The 17,074-nt window shown below is 41.7% G+C and overlaps 3 protein-coding genes across 6 annotated transcripts in view; 1 reads left to right on the forward strand and 2 right to left on the reverse strand.

The window, feature by feature from the left end:
* Positions 1–5,067, forward strand: part of asic1c (acid-sensing (proton-gated) ion channel 1c) — a 71,891-nt gene extending 66,824 nt beyond the window's left edge. For 3 of the 4 annotated variants that reach the window (XM_030362783.1, XM_030362784.1, XM_030362781.1), the window contains exon 11: positions 927–1,071. In XM_030362783.1, the coding sequence (XP_030218643.1) occupies positions 927–1,005 (79 nt within the window). In that variant the 3' untranslated portion in view covers positions 1,006–1,071. Of the gene's footprint in view, positions 1–926 lie in introns of all 4 variants that reach the window. The other variant, XM_030362782.1, reaches the window with a different exon arrangement.
* cdk5 (cyclin dependent kinase 5) lies at positions 4,814–9,708 on the reverse strand. The gene is made up of 12 exons (XM_030362815.1): positions 9,482–9,708; positions 9,078–9,166; positions 8,928–8,995; positions 8,732–8,792; positions 8,585–8,641; positions 8,401–8,496; positions 8,083–8,157; positions 7,771–7,867; positions 7,411–7,480; positions 7,120–7,180; positions 6,928–7,008; positions 4,814–6,385 (listed from the first exon to the last, which is right to left on the reverse strand). The coding sequence occupies exons 1-12, from the start codon at positions 9,516–9,518 to the stop codon at positions 6,299–6,301; spliced, it is 879 nt and encodes a 292-aa protein (XP_030218675.1). The 5' UTR covers positions 9,519–9,708; the 3' UTR covers positions 4,814–6,298.
* Positions 9,709–10,942: 1,234 nt separating this feature from the next.
* On the reverse strand, positions 10,943–17,026 carry abcb8 (ATP-binding cassette, sub-family B (MDR/TAP), member 8). Its single transcript, XM_030362773.1, has 16 exons — positions 16,728–17,026; positions 16,121–16,457; positions 15,854–16,009; positions 15,450–15,544; positions 15,073–15,178; positions 14,555–14,716; positions 14,366–14,451; positions 14,018–14,115; positions 13,796–13,901; positions 13,662–13,695; positions 13,344–13,480; positions 13,153–13,247; positions 12,886–13,019; positions 12,617–12,764; positions 11,949–12,199; positions 10,943–11,255 (listed from the first exon to the last, which is right to left on the reverse strand). The coding sequence occupies exons 1-16, from the start codon at positions 16,823–16,825 to the stop codon at positions 11,172–11,174; spliced, it is 2,127 nt and encodes a 708-aa protein (XP_030218633.1). The 5' UTR covers positions 16,826–17,026; the 3' UTR covers positions 10,943–11,171.
* Positions 17,027–17,074: the final 48 nt, after the last annotated feature.

Here is a 17,074-nt window from a genome sequence, read left to right on the forward strand (position 1 = left end):
GTCTGTGGAAGACGACTCGGCAGTACGATCAAATCATTGCCGTGAGAGTTAAACTTAAACTTCACCGTCACACAAAAAACTGGCCACGAATTCCAATAATTATTTTGTTTTCTCCACCCCCGCCCCCATGTAGGGATAAGAGTAGCGCTCCAGTGAAAAACAAATACATATCTGTCCGACGAACACAGCGCTACACCAACCGAGATGTGTTTTCCTGCAGCACCCCGGGCCGGGTACATTAGAAGCTGGCGCCCGATAACATCACTAGATGCATTACTTTGTGATGTTATGTACATCATCTGCATGCGATGATTTGACGTACAATAATATTTTTCCTTTTCCTGCCGGGAATAGCAATTAAACCATTGCTACGAATGAGTGCATCACTTCTCCCCATGTAGCGGCAACATCTGAAGCAAAGCCTGTTTGCCCAGATAGAAACACAGCACATGCCGAACGATTCAGCTTTCATCACTGCTAGACGTATTCGTGCGGGTTCGACTGAAGCCCAGGACTAAATGAGTTGTTCTTTCTTCTCCTTGCCCCTCTCTCTCCACTCATCTCTCTATATCTCATCCCATTTTTGGCCTTATAAATTTTGATTGGGCTCCATTTTATTCTGTGCTTGCTTCCTTATCCCTGTATCGTTTGACTCTGGGATGCATTTCTCTGTCGTTCGCTGTCCTTAATGCTGTGACCTTGTGTCCGATTACATTGTCAATGCCCTCCATTTTGTTTGTTTTTGGCTATCCGTCCCTCACATTATCAAACCCATTCTCTGCTACTTTTCCAAACTCCTTGTTTCTTCCCTGTCTGCCCTATTTTCTCCAACTTATGCTGCCCTGCACTGCCCTTCTCCCTTAATGCGGATGACCTCGTCTCCTCTCCTCCTCTCTCCCCCCTCTTCTTCCCCCCTCTCCCCCCAGAGCACCTGTGACACCCTCCGGAGTCACTCGGACAGTCTCGGATTCACGCCGAACATGTTACCTCGTCACCCGACTCTAGGGAACTTCGAGGAGTTTGCTTGTTGACCCGGTGATGGAGTCGCAGACCGGGGCCAGATGGGGGAGGGTGGGGTGGGGGGGACACTATCGAGGATCGGCTACAAACTGTGAAATAATTTATGTAAAAGTAAAAAAGGGAAGAAATCCAAATGGGAGAAAACATTGAGCGTATACTCGACAGCGTGGTAGACCTTATCAATGCCTGAATAGAAATAGAATACTATCATCAGTTACAAAAAAAATAAACACCAAAAAATATATACCCTTCCAAAACACAAACTCAGGTTTAACTGCCATGCCGAGGGCGTCCACCTTTTATTTCATATCGTTTAAGACGTTCATGGTGTTCATCCGTGGTGTAGTTCACTCGCTCGCTTCTGTCCATCCATGCTTTCTCTTGGTTGAGGGTTTTTCTTCTGATCCAAAAGGTATTTCTGACCGAGTTAAGCGATTGTTTATGGGAAGGATTATGACCAGAGGTAATATAATAAAATGTATAATTACATTGCACCACGTGCTTTGAGAAATCTGTGGCCTATGAATCCAAGGAATAGATGTGGACTGGCAGGAGTGGCATACATTCAAAGTATGAACAGTGATGCCCCCTCTCTCCCCCCTTGTAATCTGATGAGGCAGGTTGAGTGACTTGTTATCCCTTTGACCTCTCACCTAGTTAAAGTCACAGAAGACGGGTGTCTGACGTTTTGAGGGGTCGATGGCTCATTATCAGGATAACAACACGGTCTTCACTCGTGACCCCGAGTCAAAACACACATCCATAGCTTATCCCGCTGCTGTTTGTCACTATGCCTTTGTTATTGCTAAGCTTTCGTCTCTTCGAGTGGAAGAATGTACACACACAGACACCTAGACCTCTTGAACGTAGCCTGAAAGCGTCGACTGACGAGGGTTGACAACAATATGAGTCGCTATGGATTGAACATTGGTTGGGCAACATTGGATGTGGTGAGAGTGTTTTAATGGATGTCTGTTTGAACTGTGTTTCTCACCAAGGTTCACAGAGGGGAAGTGAGTCAGACGAGAAACGATTGTATCTTAGTATGACATGGCTTATATTTAACCTTTACATTATAATTTTCAAGTTGTAGAATAGTGTTGCTATAAACGACATAATGACTGTCATGAGAAAAATGCATCCATTTAGTCCGCTGTCAACCTTGGCCCTGGTTTCCGTTCGATGATTCAGTTTAGAAGATCAACCACTAGAATTTTCTTGTGACATTCTGCATTATTCCTCATTTGTCCTTACCGATGGCAAAATAAGTTCATAAATCAGCACAAGCCCCAGTGATAGTAATCTATTCTCTATTATAAATTCATGGAGAACAGACCGTCTGTAGATAACATTCCTTACCGTCACATGAATTATGTACATACCCACAGAAATGCCATACGAAATTCTAGACTCCCCACGGGGTCAACGTTTTGTTCCAGGGGTTCTTCGCCCTCCCCTCTGATCTCGTACCAGAAGGCCAGTCCGTTCACCAGGCGCCACCTAAACCTAATCCCGTCCACGTATAGCCCTTGAATGTGTTTATATCCGAGTGGACCCCGAGTGTCTTCCACTCTCCAGTGACTTAGGCCTACGCGACCGACACTTGAATAGAATTTGTAGAGACAAAGATGTAAAAGGAAAACAAAAAAACAACAGCCCTGACTATCCTATCTTAAATCAATTTTTAAACAGAGCGACATTGTAATATTGCATCATTGTATCCTATTGTTATTCCGATATCATGTATTGAAACCGCAAAAGAAAAACGACAAATTGTGATGTATAAACCATCGAGTATAATAAACGATACATTTAACCATCTCCCTCACGTTCCCACAACTTCTCTTCTTACACGTCTGTCCGTTTATTTTCCCGCTTGTCTTCCATGTTTGTTTCTTTTCCCCTCCCCGAAACCCATGGCTCTGGACTTGTAACCACGCCAGTAACACCTCACACATCTGAACTGTGATCATTTGTTGGAACTACAGTTCAGAGACAACAGACAGCCTATGTTGTGTTCTTTGTTGTTGTTTTTTTACTTGGTGAGCTTACCGCCTTGCCAGTAGGGCGGGTGGTGTTAGAAACACCAGAGCTTTATTACTCTGTTGTCTGCTTATTTAGATGACTGTTGTGAAGCACAAAACCTTGGGAAATCAGCCATTACTTTTTGGAGCCAATGACAGGCAGGCCTTGTTACCACGACAACGCGCCTATAGGCTTTAGTTTGGAGTGTCCAATACACTACACGCGCACTTAAAGGTTAATCAGGAATACGAGAACATACTTTGCGTCAGATCAACAACAGAGTCCAGACCTAATCCAAAGGAAAATAAAAATATCGGTTTACTATTCAGGGTTGTTTAATTAATGGGTGGTGTTGTGTGGTCAGCAATAAATTAATTGATTACGGTACTACTGTTAACAAATCCAGTCGGCATACATCCTACACTTGAGGATTCCCAAATTGCATTCATTCATTCCTGTCCGGTAGCTGTTTAACGAACGTAGGCGAGATGTCTACGGGTTTTGACATGTGTATATTAAAGTTCTATATATTACGATGATCTTACATATTAACTGGTTAAGAATACAAAAAAATATTACTAAAAGGTATTGCCCCAAATTAAATGTGACATTGTGATGCTATACGATATCATTGCAGTCAGTTTCTATGTCATATGTCGTCCCATTTCATCAGCGTAAGAATGGTTCATAAAAAAACCTTGTCTATTGGGATGATAGACAACCAACTGTGAACATAGGGTAAACATGGGGTTAACATTGTTAACACGGTGGCCGTGGGTCCCTTCCCCCTCGTATCCCTGCCTTACTACCGGTCATACAAACTATGTATCCCAGCTAGCAGCTAACTTAGGGCTTGAAATATTTGTGCTATTTTTTTTCCAAGTAGTTATACAATTTCAACGTGCATTTATGAAACCATAGATGAACAGCATTTCATATCAATATATATATCTATATATATAGCCTTTTAGATTTGAATTATTGAATTATCAAAGAGCTTGATCCATCAGACTCTGCAGCACATTATGTCATTTTCCTTCTTGCATGACCATTGTGTATTACCAATATCTACCTACTGTATTATCAGACCTGTTGAAACATTTATTTTTTTGTATTGTTTCCAAATGTCATTTTGAGCCAGATGAAACAACGTGTTAATGCAGCCATTCCCTCTGTGCTATGAAAAGTATATTAGACCTTTGGAAAAATAGCAGCACCGACAACCTCGAGGAAGGCTTGGGATTGTGCAATATTTAATTCAGTGTGGGCGCGATGAGTGACTTATGTTCCTGACATTTTGAATGGAGAGCGAGAGAAAAAGAAAAGAAAATACCTTAAGTGGCTTGAGGTGAAGAGTGGTATTTACAGGTATTCTGTTTTGTATATTTTATGATTGCATGCACAAACAATTTGGGGAATCGGGCTTGCTTCATCTGGCTCTACGTACTGTACATTACAGTATATTGTAGATTTGTGATTTAACACTGACGTGGACATTAAATAGCTCCTACCCTCTTAAATGTGTGTAATGTCTTCAAGTTTCGTATACACAGCTTGGTTATGCGTTTTGCATCCATGACAAACAAGATTACTTTTAGTGTGCATTTATGTGTGATCAAAGAAGAAGACGAGGAACAGAGCGGTTATACCGTCACAGCTCCAGCCATCTATTCTTAGTTCAATAAATCAGTGGGTTTTGTTTATTTCCACTTTATTAAAAAGTGAATCATAGTGGTTTAAAAAAAATAAAATAAAAAAAATACAAAACCACTGATGGCGTATGTTTAATGGTACATTAGCTACGTTGTGAGTAGGAAAAAGGACACAAGAAGGTGCAAACTTGAATGTTCAAAATCCAATGACATTGTGGAATATCTCTAGAGCGGTTTGTCTCCCACTAGTAGTGGAATATAGCCTGGCAGCACTAAAGCATGATGAAAGCAAATTGCACTACAGTTTTATAATAAAATCCTAACGTTTTTCACACACACACGCACACACACACACACACACACACACACACACAACCTTGCTGTATAAAAGCAGTGTCATATTATTGAAAGAAAATCTCCTGTACCAAAACAAATGGTTGTGCTGTATTTAAAAAAAGAAAAGACCTAGGCTTAATTAAGCAGACATTCAATTATTAATAAATACATGCATTCAATTATTTTGCTTACATCAGTAGAACAAAAATAAAATATTAACTTTTCTATCTACTTCAAAGACAACCCATGGTGAGGGAAACAATCTGGGGGTGATTCTGCAATGGAAAAGGAAGCCGTTTGAAACAAAGAAACCACAGGGGACAGAGGGCGTGATGAAATATAAATTCTTTCGGATCTCATTTGTGATGTACAATTGCCAACAATTCATTTTTTTCATATTTTAACTACAAAAGAAAATGAACAGATTATAAAAGATAGCAATGATTCACTAATGGTCCTCTGTTCATCAAGTCTACAATTTAAATTGGTCCACTTTTGTTAACATGGCTGTTGCATTTTAATAGACTGAGAAATGGTGACAAGAATTGACCCGTGTCACTGGTAGTTGACAAATCATGCACACAAAAAGCTGGCAAAAACGTGCAACTAATACAGCGTTGTCCCAGACCATTGTACAATCTGCTCTTTAAAAGTAATGGAAAAGTGATGGGTTTATGCTTAAAATATCGATATCAAAGTCTTTTTGTCTATTACTCAGTCTAAAATGGATGCAATTAATGAAAAAGTTGTTCATGCCTTTAAGTTAAGCATAAATACCTCACTTAAAGTGACACCACACTAATGTATTATATGCATTTAGGTTTTCCATTTATGACATCACATTTTTGAAACGGCATCAGAGAATCATCACTACTAACTTCACAGTCAGCTCATGAAATTTTATGCTGGGTATGTATTCCATTTTAGCAGATATTAAAACTGAAAGACCCATGTTTGTTCTTGATAGCCCTCGAATAATTTAATCAAAAAGCTGTTATGTTTCCCAAAAGTGCGGTCAATAACGACGAAGTCTGGGGTCTCCCCAGAATACCTCGCACGGACAGACTTGCAAACCAGAATAAAATAATAATGATTAACAAGGAGGCACAACAAGATGATATAAAAGCTAGTGCATTTCCGAAAAGAAAGAATAGATACAGGGTGGAAGGGTCTGAGTGGAAACGTGTTGGTCAGGAGGCTTGATTGTGGTGGAGGAGGTGGTGGTGATGGTGGTGTTGAAGGAGTTTCACCTGCTACGGTGTGGTCTACGGTGGGCAGAAATCAGCAAAGTATGGGTGCTGCAGAGCCTCTTCCGCAGAGATCCTCTGGACCGGGTTACACTTCAGCAGGTTCTGAGTTAGGATTACCAAAAACATCTTAATTCAAGATTTTAAACCATAAGGTCCAAACTTCAAAACAAAAAAAAAGATCCAAACTTTTTTTTTCTAGTTTTATAATCCTAACATTTTATACATTTTTACACACACACACACACACACACACACACACACACACACACACACACACACACACACACACACACACACACACACACACACACACACACACACACACACACACACACACACACACACAGTTGCTGTATAAATGCTGTAGCTGCACGTGTTACATTATTCACACAAAATCTTCTGTACTAAAACAAAATTGTTGTGATCTATATAAAAAATAGGCTTATTTAAGGAGACATTCAATTATTAATACATGCATTCAATTATTTTGAGATTTTAACATTACCAAAAAATTCTCACAGATCCCTAACAGGGAAGAACATGTTTAGATAATAAGGAATGCATTTGTGGTCAATGGATAGATAGGGGTCGTTTCTTACATGGTTGGACACACAGCAGTACAAACATTAAAAGTGTTGAATCACCTGCAGCAGATCTCGTCCTGTGCTACTGAGTTTGGGAACCACGTTAACCAGTGAGGTGGTGGCGGGGTACATTGGATACGGCTAGAGGTGGACGGGGGGGAAATAAAATCAACTAGTTAACCATCCGCTTAACGTCTTGTCCTCTGGTGGGACACGCGACAATATATTGACAGGAAAACGTTAATGGGTTACCTTGTAATCTGGTAGTTTTGTCATGGCTTGCCACTGCTCCTCAGTTGGCGTACCCAACAATGTACAACAGTGTCAAAGAAAAACTACAAACACAATGGAGTCCACAACACAAAGTATATTCCTCCATTTAGTTTTATGCCGTCGCGTCACACTGTACATTCTCAAAATATAGCCCGTCTTTAAAAGACGGAAAACCATTTTAGGATCGAGAGTAGCATGTATAATAAACGAGTACAGGAACTTAATTAAATCCGAAAAATATTTCAATATTAGCAAACGGCAAAAGGATATCTGAAGATGCGCTTCAATTGGTCGTCAACGTCATTCCCGGGGAACAACGGCCTGCCCGCGTTGGCCAGCTCTGTATGGACACAAGAAAATATATTTAAAATCACACTCAACAAATGTTGGGTCCAAGACATAATATGGACATTTACATTTAGCAGATGCTTTCATCCAAAGTGACTTTCAATGAGTTTATTTGACAGAAGAAAGAGAAACAACAATACATCTTTGTCGGTACATTAAGGATGTTTATAGAACCAAGTGCCAAGCACTAACAATTGCTAGGTTAACCCATTCCCTCTATATACAACAAAGCTAGCTAGGATAAGATACGATTATAACCAATATAATAACAGTTGAACAAACCTGCAAATATACACCCTGCTGACCACATATCGATTGAGGTAGAATAGAGTTTAGCACCAAAAAGCACATCGGGAGGCCGGTACCACAGAGTCACCACCTATAAACACGACACCACAACATCAACAACTCCTCCAGCATCACTTAAGATACCGATGTATGTTCCGACGATTTTCACGTTGCATAATGGATGTTGATGTTGTCAATGATTTTCTGAACTGGTCCCTGAAATGTGTGGGCAGCTTGCCGTTTGGCCCCAGGTACTGATCAACAAACAGTGTTGCCAAGGACCTTTTTCACGTAACATTCACCTACCTCAGCCGAGTAACACCTCACAGGAATCCCAAAGGCTCGAGCCAAACCAAAGTCAGCCAACTTCAATTCTCCATTCTGGTGATACAGGCAACAGCAACGGGTCAATTTTACGTTTCTTGGCTTTGACCTTGGACGTAGAAAGTTAGCCAATAGCTTAGTATATATGGTAGTTTTTAACTTGCAAGGGAAATTGTACAATCATTTGCGATGTAAATCATATATAGAATTAACTCTTGCTTTGTGACGTGCATTGGGTTAAAAATCTAAATGATTTTGAACAGACGCCCTACAACTAGGCTTCCATGTTGGAACACTCACTCTGTTAATTAAGAGATTCTGTGGCTTCAGATCTCTGTGGAGAACGTTCCGACTGTGACAGAAGGCCAGGCCCTTCAGGAGCTGGAACATAAACGACTGGAGAGAAAAACAGGAGGAACACCAGGTTAAAAAACTCACACAGAATGAATAATATGTTGAAGAGTCAAGAGAGACAAGTGATTACCTTCACGGTTTCTGGGTCTAAATCTCCGTTGCAACTGTCAAAATATTTCTTCAGATCCTAGAGATGTGAAGAGTTAACATTTCCCCATTATTTGACAACATGTATTCGCAAACAATAATCAAACATTTCTCTGAACAGTTTTCTTACCTGATCGCAATACTCAAAGACCAAGGTTAACTTTTTGTCACTGTGCAGCACATCATGTAGCCTGGGTACATAAAACAAAAATGCGTTCAATGATGATCAACAACCAGACAACCTGTCACACACTAGCCAGCAATCAATGCAGATAAAAGATCTGTAACAAAAAAACAACGGTGCAGTTTGAACCAAAGGCACTCACCTGACAATGTTTTTATGTTTAAGTTCCTTCAGGAGACAGATTTCTCTCAAGGCGGAACTTGGCACCCCCTAAAAAACAAAAGTGACTCAAATGACCAGCCTCCAGCCCCCTGCTGCTACTGCCGACAGCCTCGAAATGACTCACACATACCTCGTCATCGTCATCCAATCGGACCCTCTTCAGAGCCACGATTTCGTGCGTTTCGCGGTTCTTCGCCTTGAAGACGGTCCCGTACGTCCCTGAGAGGGAAAAGAGCACAGCGAGGGACGGGCAGTGGGGAACGTTAATGAATGAAAGGCTAGCTGCTGGCTGTACCCTAATGCTAGCCAGAGCTGCATACCTACTTAAAAACTGCCATTTAGGGTCAAACATTCCCGACTATATGGTTAGTTTGACGTAAAATAGAAGATGTTTCCCTTGTTTAATGTTAAAACCATGACTTGACACTGCCCATTTATTTAAGCGATGGGCTAACGACTTGAATCTGGAAGCAAAGGAATGCTAGCTTGGAGCTGAAAGGTATCCAACTTTTGCCTCATAGTTGTTGTACTTACCCTCTCCGATTTTCTCAAGCTTTTCATATTTCTGCATGTTTGGTGAGTGGCGCCAGCCTTAATATAACTAGTGAACCTCTAGGTCTACCTGATACAAGAAAAAATCCGAAATCCGCAGTGATGTTTTGCTAGCTGGTGTTAGCTCCCAGACTTGTACCCTAGACACTTCACTAGGCAAGCTGTTCTTGCTGGTCATCTAGCGGCTGAAACGGGAACAGCATCACAGTGGAATTGTCTGGAAATGCAATCCATAAAGTGATTTAGGCTGCTGCATGAAAGGACACTTGCATGGACAAAATGCATGCAAATGTTCTAAATAAACAATCAAAAAACGTAAAGTAGATAGACCATTTTAAATACTAGGTATAATTCCCATGTCTCATTTAAATCTTTAGATGATCATTTAAGCTCAGCCACACATTATTTAGCTTTTTGAGAAACAACGTATTACAAAACATCCTTTAGAATTAGAGGCAATAATAATAAGATGGCATTGTTCAGGCGGTAGCAAGGTCTGCAGACCTGTGTGGGGAAACCTTATCTTTAGCAGGGTCTGAAATACAAGACATGGTACATGTACAAAGGCAGTAGAAATGGACTAAGCTGCCATTATTTACAAAGGCTACATTTATGAGCAGTAACTTGTCAAGACTAAAATGAACTCATAAATCAGTACATTAAATACCCTAATTCTGCATGACAAGAAGGTACTCCAATGCAAATAAAAATATGAATATCATTGAAATGTTGCCTTTTAATCTTATTCAACCTCCTTAAAAAAATGTCTGGCCATGCATGGCATATTGTGTTTGAGGAATTTCCCCTGAAATGTTATAGTTTAAAGTGATACTGGTTTTAAGCTAGATAATATTTTAAAGCATGGATTTAAATATGCTGTTTGCGTAGCAGCTTCACCATACTTTTGTAGCAGATGAAAAAGATGTGAGACATTAAGAATTATTTTACCTTCTGGATTAGCTCTCGCCTTTAGCGTAATGATATTGAGGGTACTAACTAATGCTAGGAGAACCTATATTAAGACGTTAACGTGGGTGATGCATTGTTATATAGTAAGAGATGCATGCTGGCATCTGGAAAGGGGTAGCAAGTTATTCTGCATATTATATTACGATACATATCTGACTGAAGATGGCGGGTTGTATTTTGAGAATTTAAAAATCTATAGCAAACCAACATTTATTTTAAGGGCCAAGATGCAGTCTGAACAGACTAATGCAATAATCCTTTGAAAGAAGTATACTTCATTAACTTTGGTACACGTAAATTAGTACATATTAAGACTCATCATCCTCTGATCATGAATAATGAATATTGCCACAATTCATAAGCACCAGAGCCATACAACAATAACTTATTTTAACTTAGTGTTTTTAATTCATAATGCAATAAATACAGTACATTTTCTGATAAAATATAAGTTCTATACAGAAGAGAATAAAACACTGAGGTATTCCATTTAATTAAATTCTGTACAATTATGCTACAGGCAAATAATCCATGGCAGTAAAACCCTATGTCCAGAGACCACTATCATACTAATATAATGATTGGTCCAAATATGTACACTTTACATGTACATATAACCTGATCCCAGTAGTCAAGAGACTTTCATCATAATTGACATGCCATTTGTGATGGTACACTTAATCGTAAACACTTGTTAAATCGCTCATTTCTTTGCTTCAGCTCTTTGCCTCCGAATCAGATCCGAATAAGGTCCACCTCTGCCGATCAGCTCCAGATGGGTCCCAGCCTTGGAACACAGAACAGAAATGTTGGCTATTTGCAAATGGTTCTCTCACATCAATGTTAAAGGTATGGTTAGCCCTCACAAGCTGTTTTGAAAATCGACCTCTTGTGACATCACAAGTGGGCGTGGGTCCACCTAGATGTGTTCTGGGTAGATCAGTCTACCAGCCTACCCATTGGATTGTAGCAAACGTTGCTCATCTATCCAACATACATCTACGTGGACACGCCCACTTGTGATGTCAGAAGAGGCTGATTTTCAAAACGGCTTGTAACGACTAAGGCCTAAAAAAATAAAATGTTTGGTTCCGGTTTCCGACCGACCCTGTCAATTTATGTGCGACCCAAATTATTTTATGAGCTTTAAAAAAAAAAAAAAAATTATTATTATTCTTTTTTTTGATGCAAACTATAATTACTTTTTGGTACAGCACCTCTTCATTCTATTCAAGGATGAGCGAATTTTCTCGCTTTTAAATGAAAACAACCTACCTATCATTCGCTGCCGCTGGAAAAAATAAAATAAATTCCCTACCTACCCATGACCTCAACTGACAACCAACATGAACCAAACTTTTTTTCTTTTTTAGGCCTAATCACACTTGCACCTGGTGGTATGTTATCACCAATGTCACTTTTAAGTGTGATACCCACGGTAAGCGAATCGACACGAGGCCTGCGGCTTCCCTTGCCTCACCTCCACAATGCGGCCGTTGCTCATGACGCAGATCAGGTCCGCCCCCTGGATGGTGCTGAGGCGGTGGGCGATGATCAGCACCGTGCGCCCTTTAGTGGCCCGGTCCAGAGCCTCCTGCACCACCCGCTCTGACTCGGCGTCCAGGGCGCTGGTGGCCTCGTCCAGCACCAGGACGGTGGGGTTCTTGATCAACGCTCGGGCAATGGCGATCCGTTGCTTCTGTCCACCCGACAGGGTCACACCGCGCTCCCCTGGACGCATCGACGCAGAGGATTGAAAACAGCCACACTAATCTCTGATCCATTTCATAGCAGAACCTTTGGGGGGGGTGACGGCACAGAGCCAGGGCCGGAAACCGAACACTGCAAAGGGCAGAGTTGCTCCCTTGTTTCCTGTTTCGTTGCAGATTTATTTTACTGTAGAAAACTAATTTGCACTTGTGGATGAAGCCTTCAGAAGAGGACATTTACAATTGCTAGTCAATACCTTTGGAAACCTTTACAAACACGTTACGGTTTACGGTTCACGTTTTTACGGTTTACTACGGCTGGCCGAGTTTGTGTTCCACAATGAAACGCTCACAGACCCCCAGCACAATGGTGGGTCATAACAAATATTAATTTTAAGACAGTGAGACACTCTGAAAAAAAAGCTAAGCAGTACCATACCGACCACGGTGCCGTAGCCGTCTGGGAAGCTAGTGATGAAACGGTGGGCATTGGCTTGCTTGGCAGCACTGATGACCTCAGCATCTGTAGCCTCAGGCTTGCCAAAGCGGATGTTCTCCATGACAGAGGAGCCGAACAGCACGGGCTCCTTTTACAATCGAGAAGAAAAGGACAATTACCAACAGATGAGCCAGCGAGAGCAATAGGACAGGTGTGCAGTTCATCATCCATGAGTGCAATTGAACGTTAAAGAAAAAAACAATCCTTACTTGATTGATAAATCCGATAACCTGTCCCCTGAGCCAGGACAGGTCGAGCGTTTGGATGTCTAGTCCATCCAGCATGATGACGCCATTATCTGGGTCGTAGAATCGCTCCAGCAGAGCTGCCACAGTGGACTTTCCTGTGCACATTACATCAATGTGGAAATGTGTTTATGAATGGGATAAATAGCGCAGGATCAGGCAGGTGATTTCGCGACTTCAACAAACCAAGTTGAACGGTAATAACTGCTCTAGCCGGCTTCAAGTTTTTACCTCCTCCAGATTCACCGACGATGGCAACTGTTTTCGCGGGGGGCAGTGTCAGGTTGAAACCCTTTAAGATCTGATGGCCTGGTCTGGTTGGATAACTACAAACAGACAAAAACTTGTTTACTTTATCGCAAGCGTGGCTTTGTAATTTTCTTAGTATCTGTAGTAAACACTGGAGGACAGGTCCCTCTCACGTGAATGAGATGTCCATGAAATCGATCCTCCCGGTCAGGGAAGTGGAAGGGATGCGTCCGCCTCCCAGGACCTGAATGGAGGGCTCCAGGGTCATGTACTCAAACACCCTGGCCCCAGAACTCAGACCCCTCACCACCTGTGGAGCACGTGTTGGATAAGAAACAGCCTTTATAATCCCTGTTAACAACCAATGAGATCGTCCATTGAGAACCAAGCAAAAACTCAGAAAAAAGTGTCGATATGGAGACATTATATAGAAGAAATGACTCCAGGGTGTGGCACATATGTATCATGTTGTGTCATGTTGGCCTACTGACCTGCCCGAATAAGATAGAGATGCTTGCCAGAGACCTGTCGAGAAAGGGTAACATAATTGTGAAATTGAACGTGTGGATTATTTTAACGCGGTGCACTGATCTCGGTCAGATTTAAACAAACCCTGAGGTCTTACCTTTGGACGGTTTGAGAAGCCACCAGGAAGGACATGAGGTCGCCTGGGGACATTTCATCACCGGCCAATAGAGATCCTCCAGCGAAAATCGTCCCAAGGACAATGCCTGCGTGAACAAACAGACACATAAACACAGACAACTGTTAAATGAACACAGTCGGATCCTTCAGCAAAGAGCTTTTCATATCAATAAAGAGATGAGAGAGAAAAACAAGACCTTACAGTTCAGAGCAACGTTTGACAGGCCTTGGAACACAGCGATTCCGTTGCCCAGACTCTCATTCATTTCACAGGACTTCTCCACTTCATAGGCATATAACCTGAAAAAGAAATAGATATTGAAGTAAATATACAATATATAATAGGGGCCAAGATGAGGACGTCTGAAAAGACAATGCAATCTTTTTTTTGAAAGAAGTACACTTCATTACTTTTGGTACACATCAATAAGTACATATTAAGACTATCCTCTGAGATCATCAGGGGAGAGATCATCCTCTGATCTTGAGTCAAAGAAGTAGCCTATACATGAATGAATACATATTTCAAGATAACTACACTCTGGCTTACTGCAGCTCCCTTTCCTCCATGGCGAAGGCTTTAACCGTCCGCACGTTTCCCAGCGCCTCGTCGGCAACACCCGTCGCCCTGGATACCTGCAGCCTCACACAGAATTCAGCATCAGATTTGAACAGAAACGGCAGAAAACGAAACAGATTCACATCACATAACAGCGAAAGCCCCAGCGTTTCACCAGACCTGCTCTTGAGCCAATCGAGACAACTTGCGGAGGAATGAGCCAATCAGAGCCCCGCCGCCCACTAGACAGGGCAGAACAACCACGGTCAGGCCGGTGAGTTTAGGTGAAATGATGTAGAGGGAAACAAAGCACCCAACTGTCTGGGTCAGACTCCGCAGACCCTGAGAAAGGCAAATACATACAAGAGAGCAAAGACAAGAAGGGAAGATTAGTCACATGCACATTCAATTCTAGCAATTCACTGTAAAAACTAAAGGAAATATACTACTCCTAACTGGGAATAAATTAGGTCTGCGTAGGTAAACAAGGATTGTCTACTGATAACCAATCAGCATATGGCATATATAATCAGCAAAAATTGAGTTTTATCTCCTATTATTTATTCATGATTCCAACTCATGATTGATGAAAACATTCAATAAACTTACTGGGCCTAGAGTAGCCTACATTATTTCTTAGCAATACACTATAAGTAGACAAACACACCTCTTGTGACTTAATTCTGAAGTACCAGTACCTGAGAGATGACCAGTTTAAAAGAGGACTTGAACTCCTGAATGTCGGAAGTCAGGCGGTTCACGAGCTGCCCAGTTTTATTGGCATCAAAGAACGCCACGTCCTGTCTGACAAAATAACAGCAAAGACACAGCAGGCATTTAGTATGACTGTTGTATAAGTGTTTTACCATGGATCTCACATTGGGAGTGGGTGACAAATAACATTAAAAACATATTGGTTGAGACCTAAAAGGTTTGTTAAGCGAGATAATGGCCACACAATAGAGCAATGTTCTCTTCCATACTATGGAAAATACGCTATTGTTTTATGAGCATGATACAATGATGTGCTGCTGAGTCTTTGGTACAAAGGAAGAAACCGGGGGGAATTATTTACCGTAATAAAGCAGCGAAGAGGGTCTTCCTCATGTCTGAGGCCACCCTCTCCCCCACCCTGGACAGCAGAATGATGTAGCCGGTGGTGAGAAGACCCTGGGAAGGAAGAGGAGGAGGAGGGGAATCGGGTGGATTGTTCCACATTTCCACCGATTTCCATTTGTCCAATGTTTACAGTGACACAAACGGTAATCCGACTTCTAGATTCTACATTCAATTAATAATAACATTATTATTAGGCTATTCAATCCAGCATGGATTAAAAACATGTATTCACAGTAAATGTTATGATTTGAAAGGTACAGACGTCACAAATATTGAGAGCTATTAGGTTGGAATAAAACTTCTGGTTTATTCAAGGTTAAATAATAGGCTATTGAGGACATCAGGAACAATGCCACTTACTTGAATACCATAGAGTCCAAGCAACTTGAGGGCGGGACCTCTGATCTCCTGAATATAGTTCCCAGTGTGTTCTCTCATGTAGCGGGCCACAATATTCACCAACTCTCCCAGTATCAAGGGGATTTGAATGTTCAGGATTGCAGCACCGAAAGCAAGCTGATTAGAGGTAAATAACTTGTTTGATTGGGATGAAAACCAACAGTCAACACATTATGTATTTAACATGGAAAAGGTCTAATGTAATTATGTGACGTTAGGCTTGCTTACCACAACAGCACCGAGGAGAGCAAAGAGCTGAGGCTTGACAAATTCCCACAGAATATGCCATTTGAACTCGGGGTCGGGATCTTTAGTTGAAACCTCTGCATGGACGTTGTTATTGAAATCTGCTTCACAGTAAGCGACTCGGCCGGCGAGCCGTGCGGCTATGGTGCAGAAGGCTGGCCCCAGAATAAATTTAAGGGCCACCCCCCGGGGTTTGGAAGTCCGGGGGGCTGCCTGGCGGACAGCTCTTTGGGTCAGACCCCAAATCCGACTGACGGCATTGCCAGGTTGTCGCAAAGACCTGCACATGTGTGGCACATGTGATGAATACAACGAGGCTCTGAAACATAAAGAAACGAACGTTTTAGGAATCTCTACAGCACTGCTACTCAATGACTGGCTGACAATACAGTGTTTGACTTTGAGGTGCTGTATACATCGGAATAGTGCAGGTATCGTTTACCAATACCTAAATCACAAATGTATTTGTCAACAGTTTCGAGTTTAGATATTGCAATTATTGTTTTATCATTGTACAGCATCGTTTAAGGACTGAAATCGGAGCACCCAAACACAACAATCAGCCGGACGGCTTATCTGTCAGTCATACCGTGGAGATTTCCATAAATCTGTGGTTTTATTGAACCGCGTGCAGAGCGACCGGACTGGTGCACCAGTGGTTGTTCTGTAACACAGTAGGTGAAGCATATTTCCCCAAGTGAAGGGTAGTACTTCTACAATGAAAGGTAATCGCTAAGCCCCACAGGTCCCAAGGAGCTACATGCGGGCTGCCATGTTGACTGTCACCCAGAGTGCATTTCTCGACCCTTGATCCTCTGGACTTTTGCATAAAAAACATGTAGATCTTTTTTTTTTTGCGAGACCACTGACTGCTAATATGTGTGTCATTACGATTCCCCCCTTAAATATTAATGCATTTTTTGTAACATTGTTCAC

The sequence above is a fragment of the Gadus morhua genome, chromosome 8, assembly GCF_902167405.1.
Source record: "Gadus morhua chromosome 8, gadMor3.0, whole genome shotgun sequence".
NCBI classification, from domain to species: domain Eukaryota; kingdom Metazoa; phylum Chordata; class Actinopteri; order Gadiformes; family Gadidae; genus Gadus; species Gadus morhua.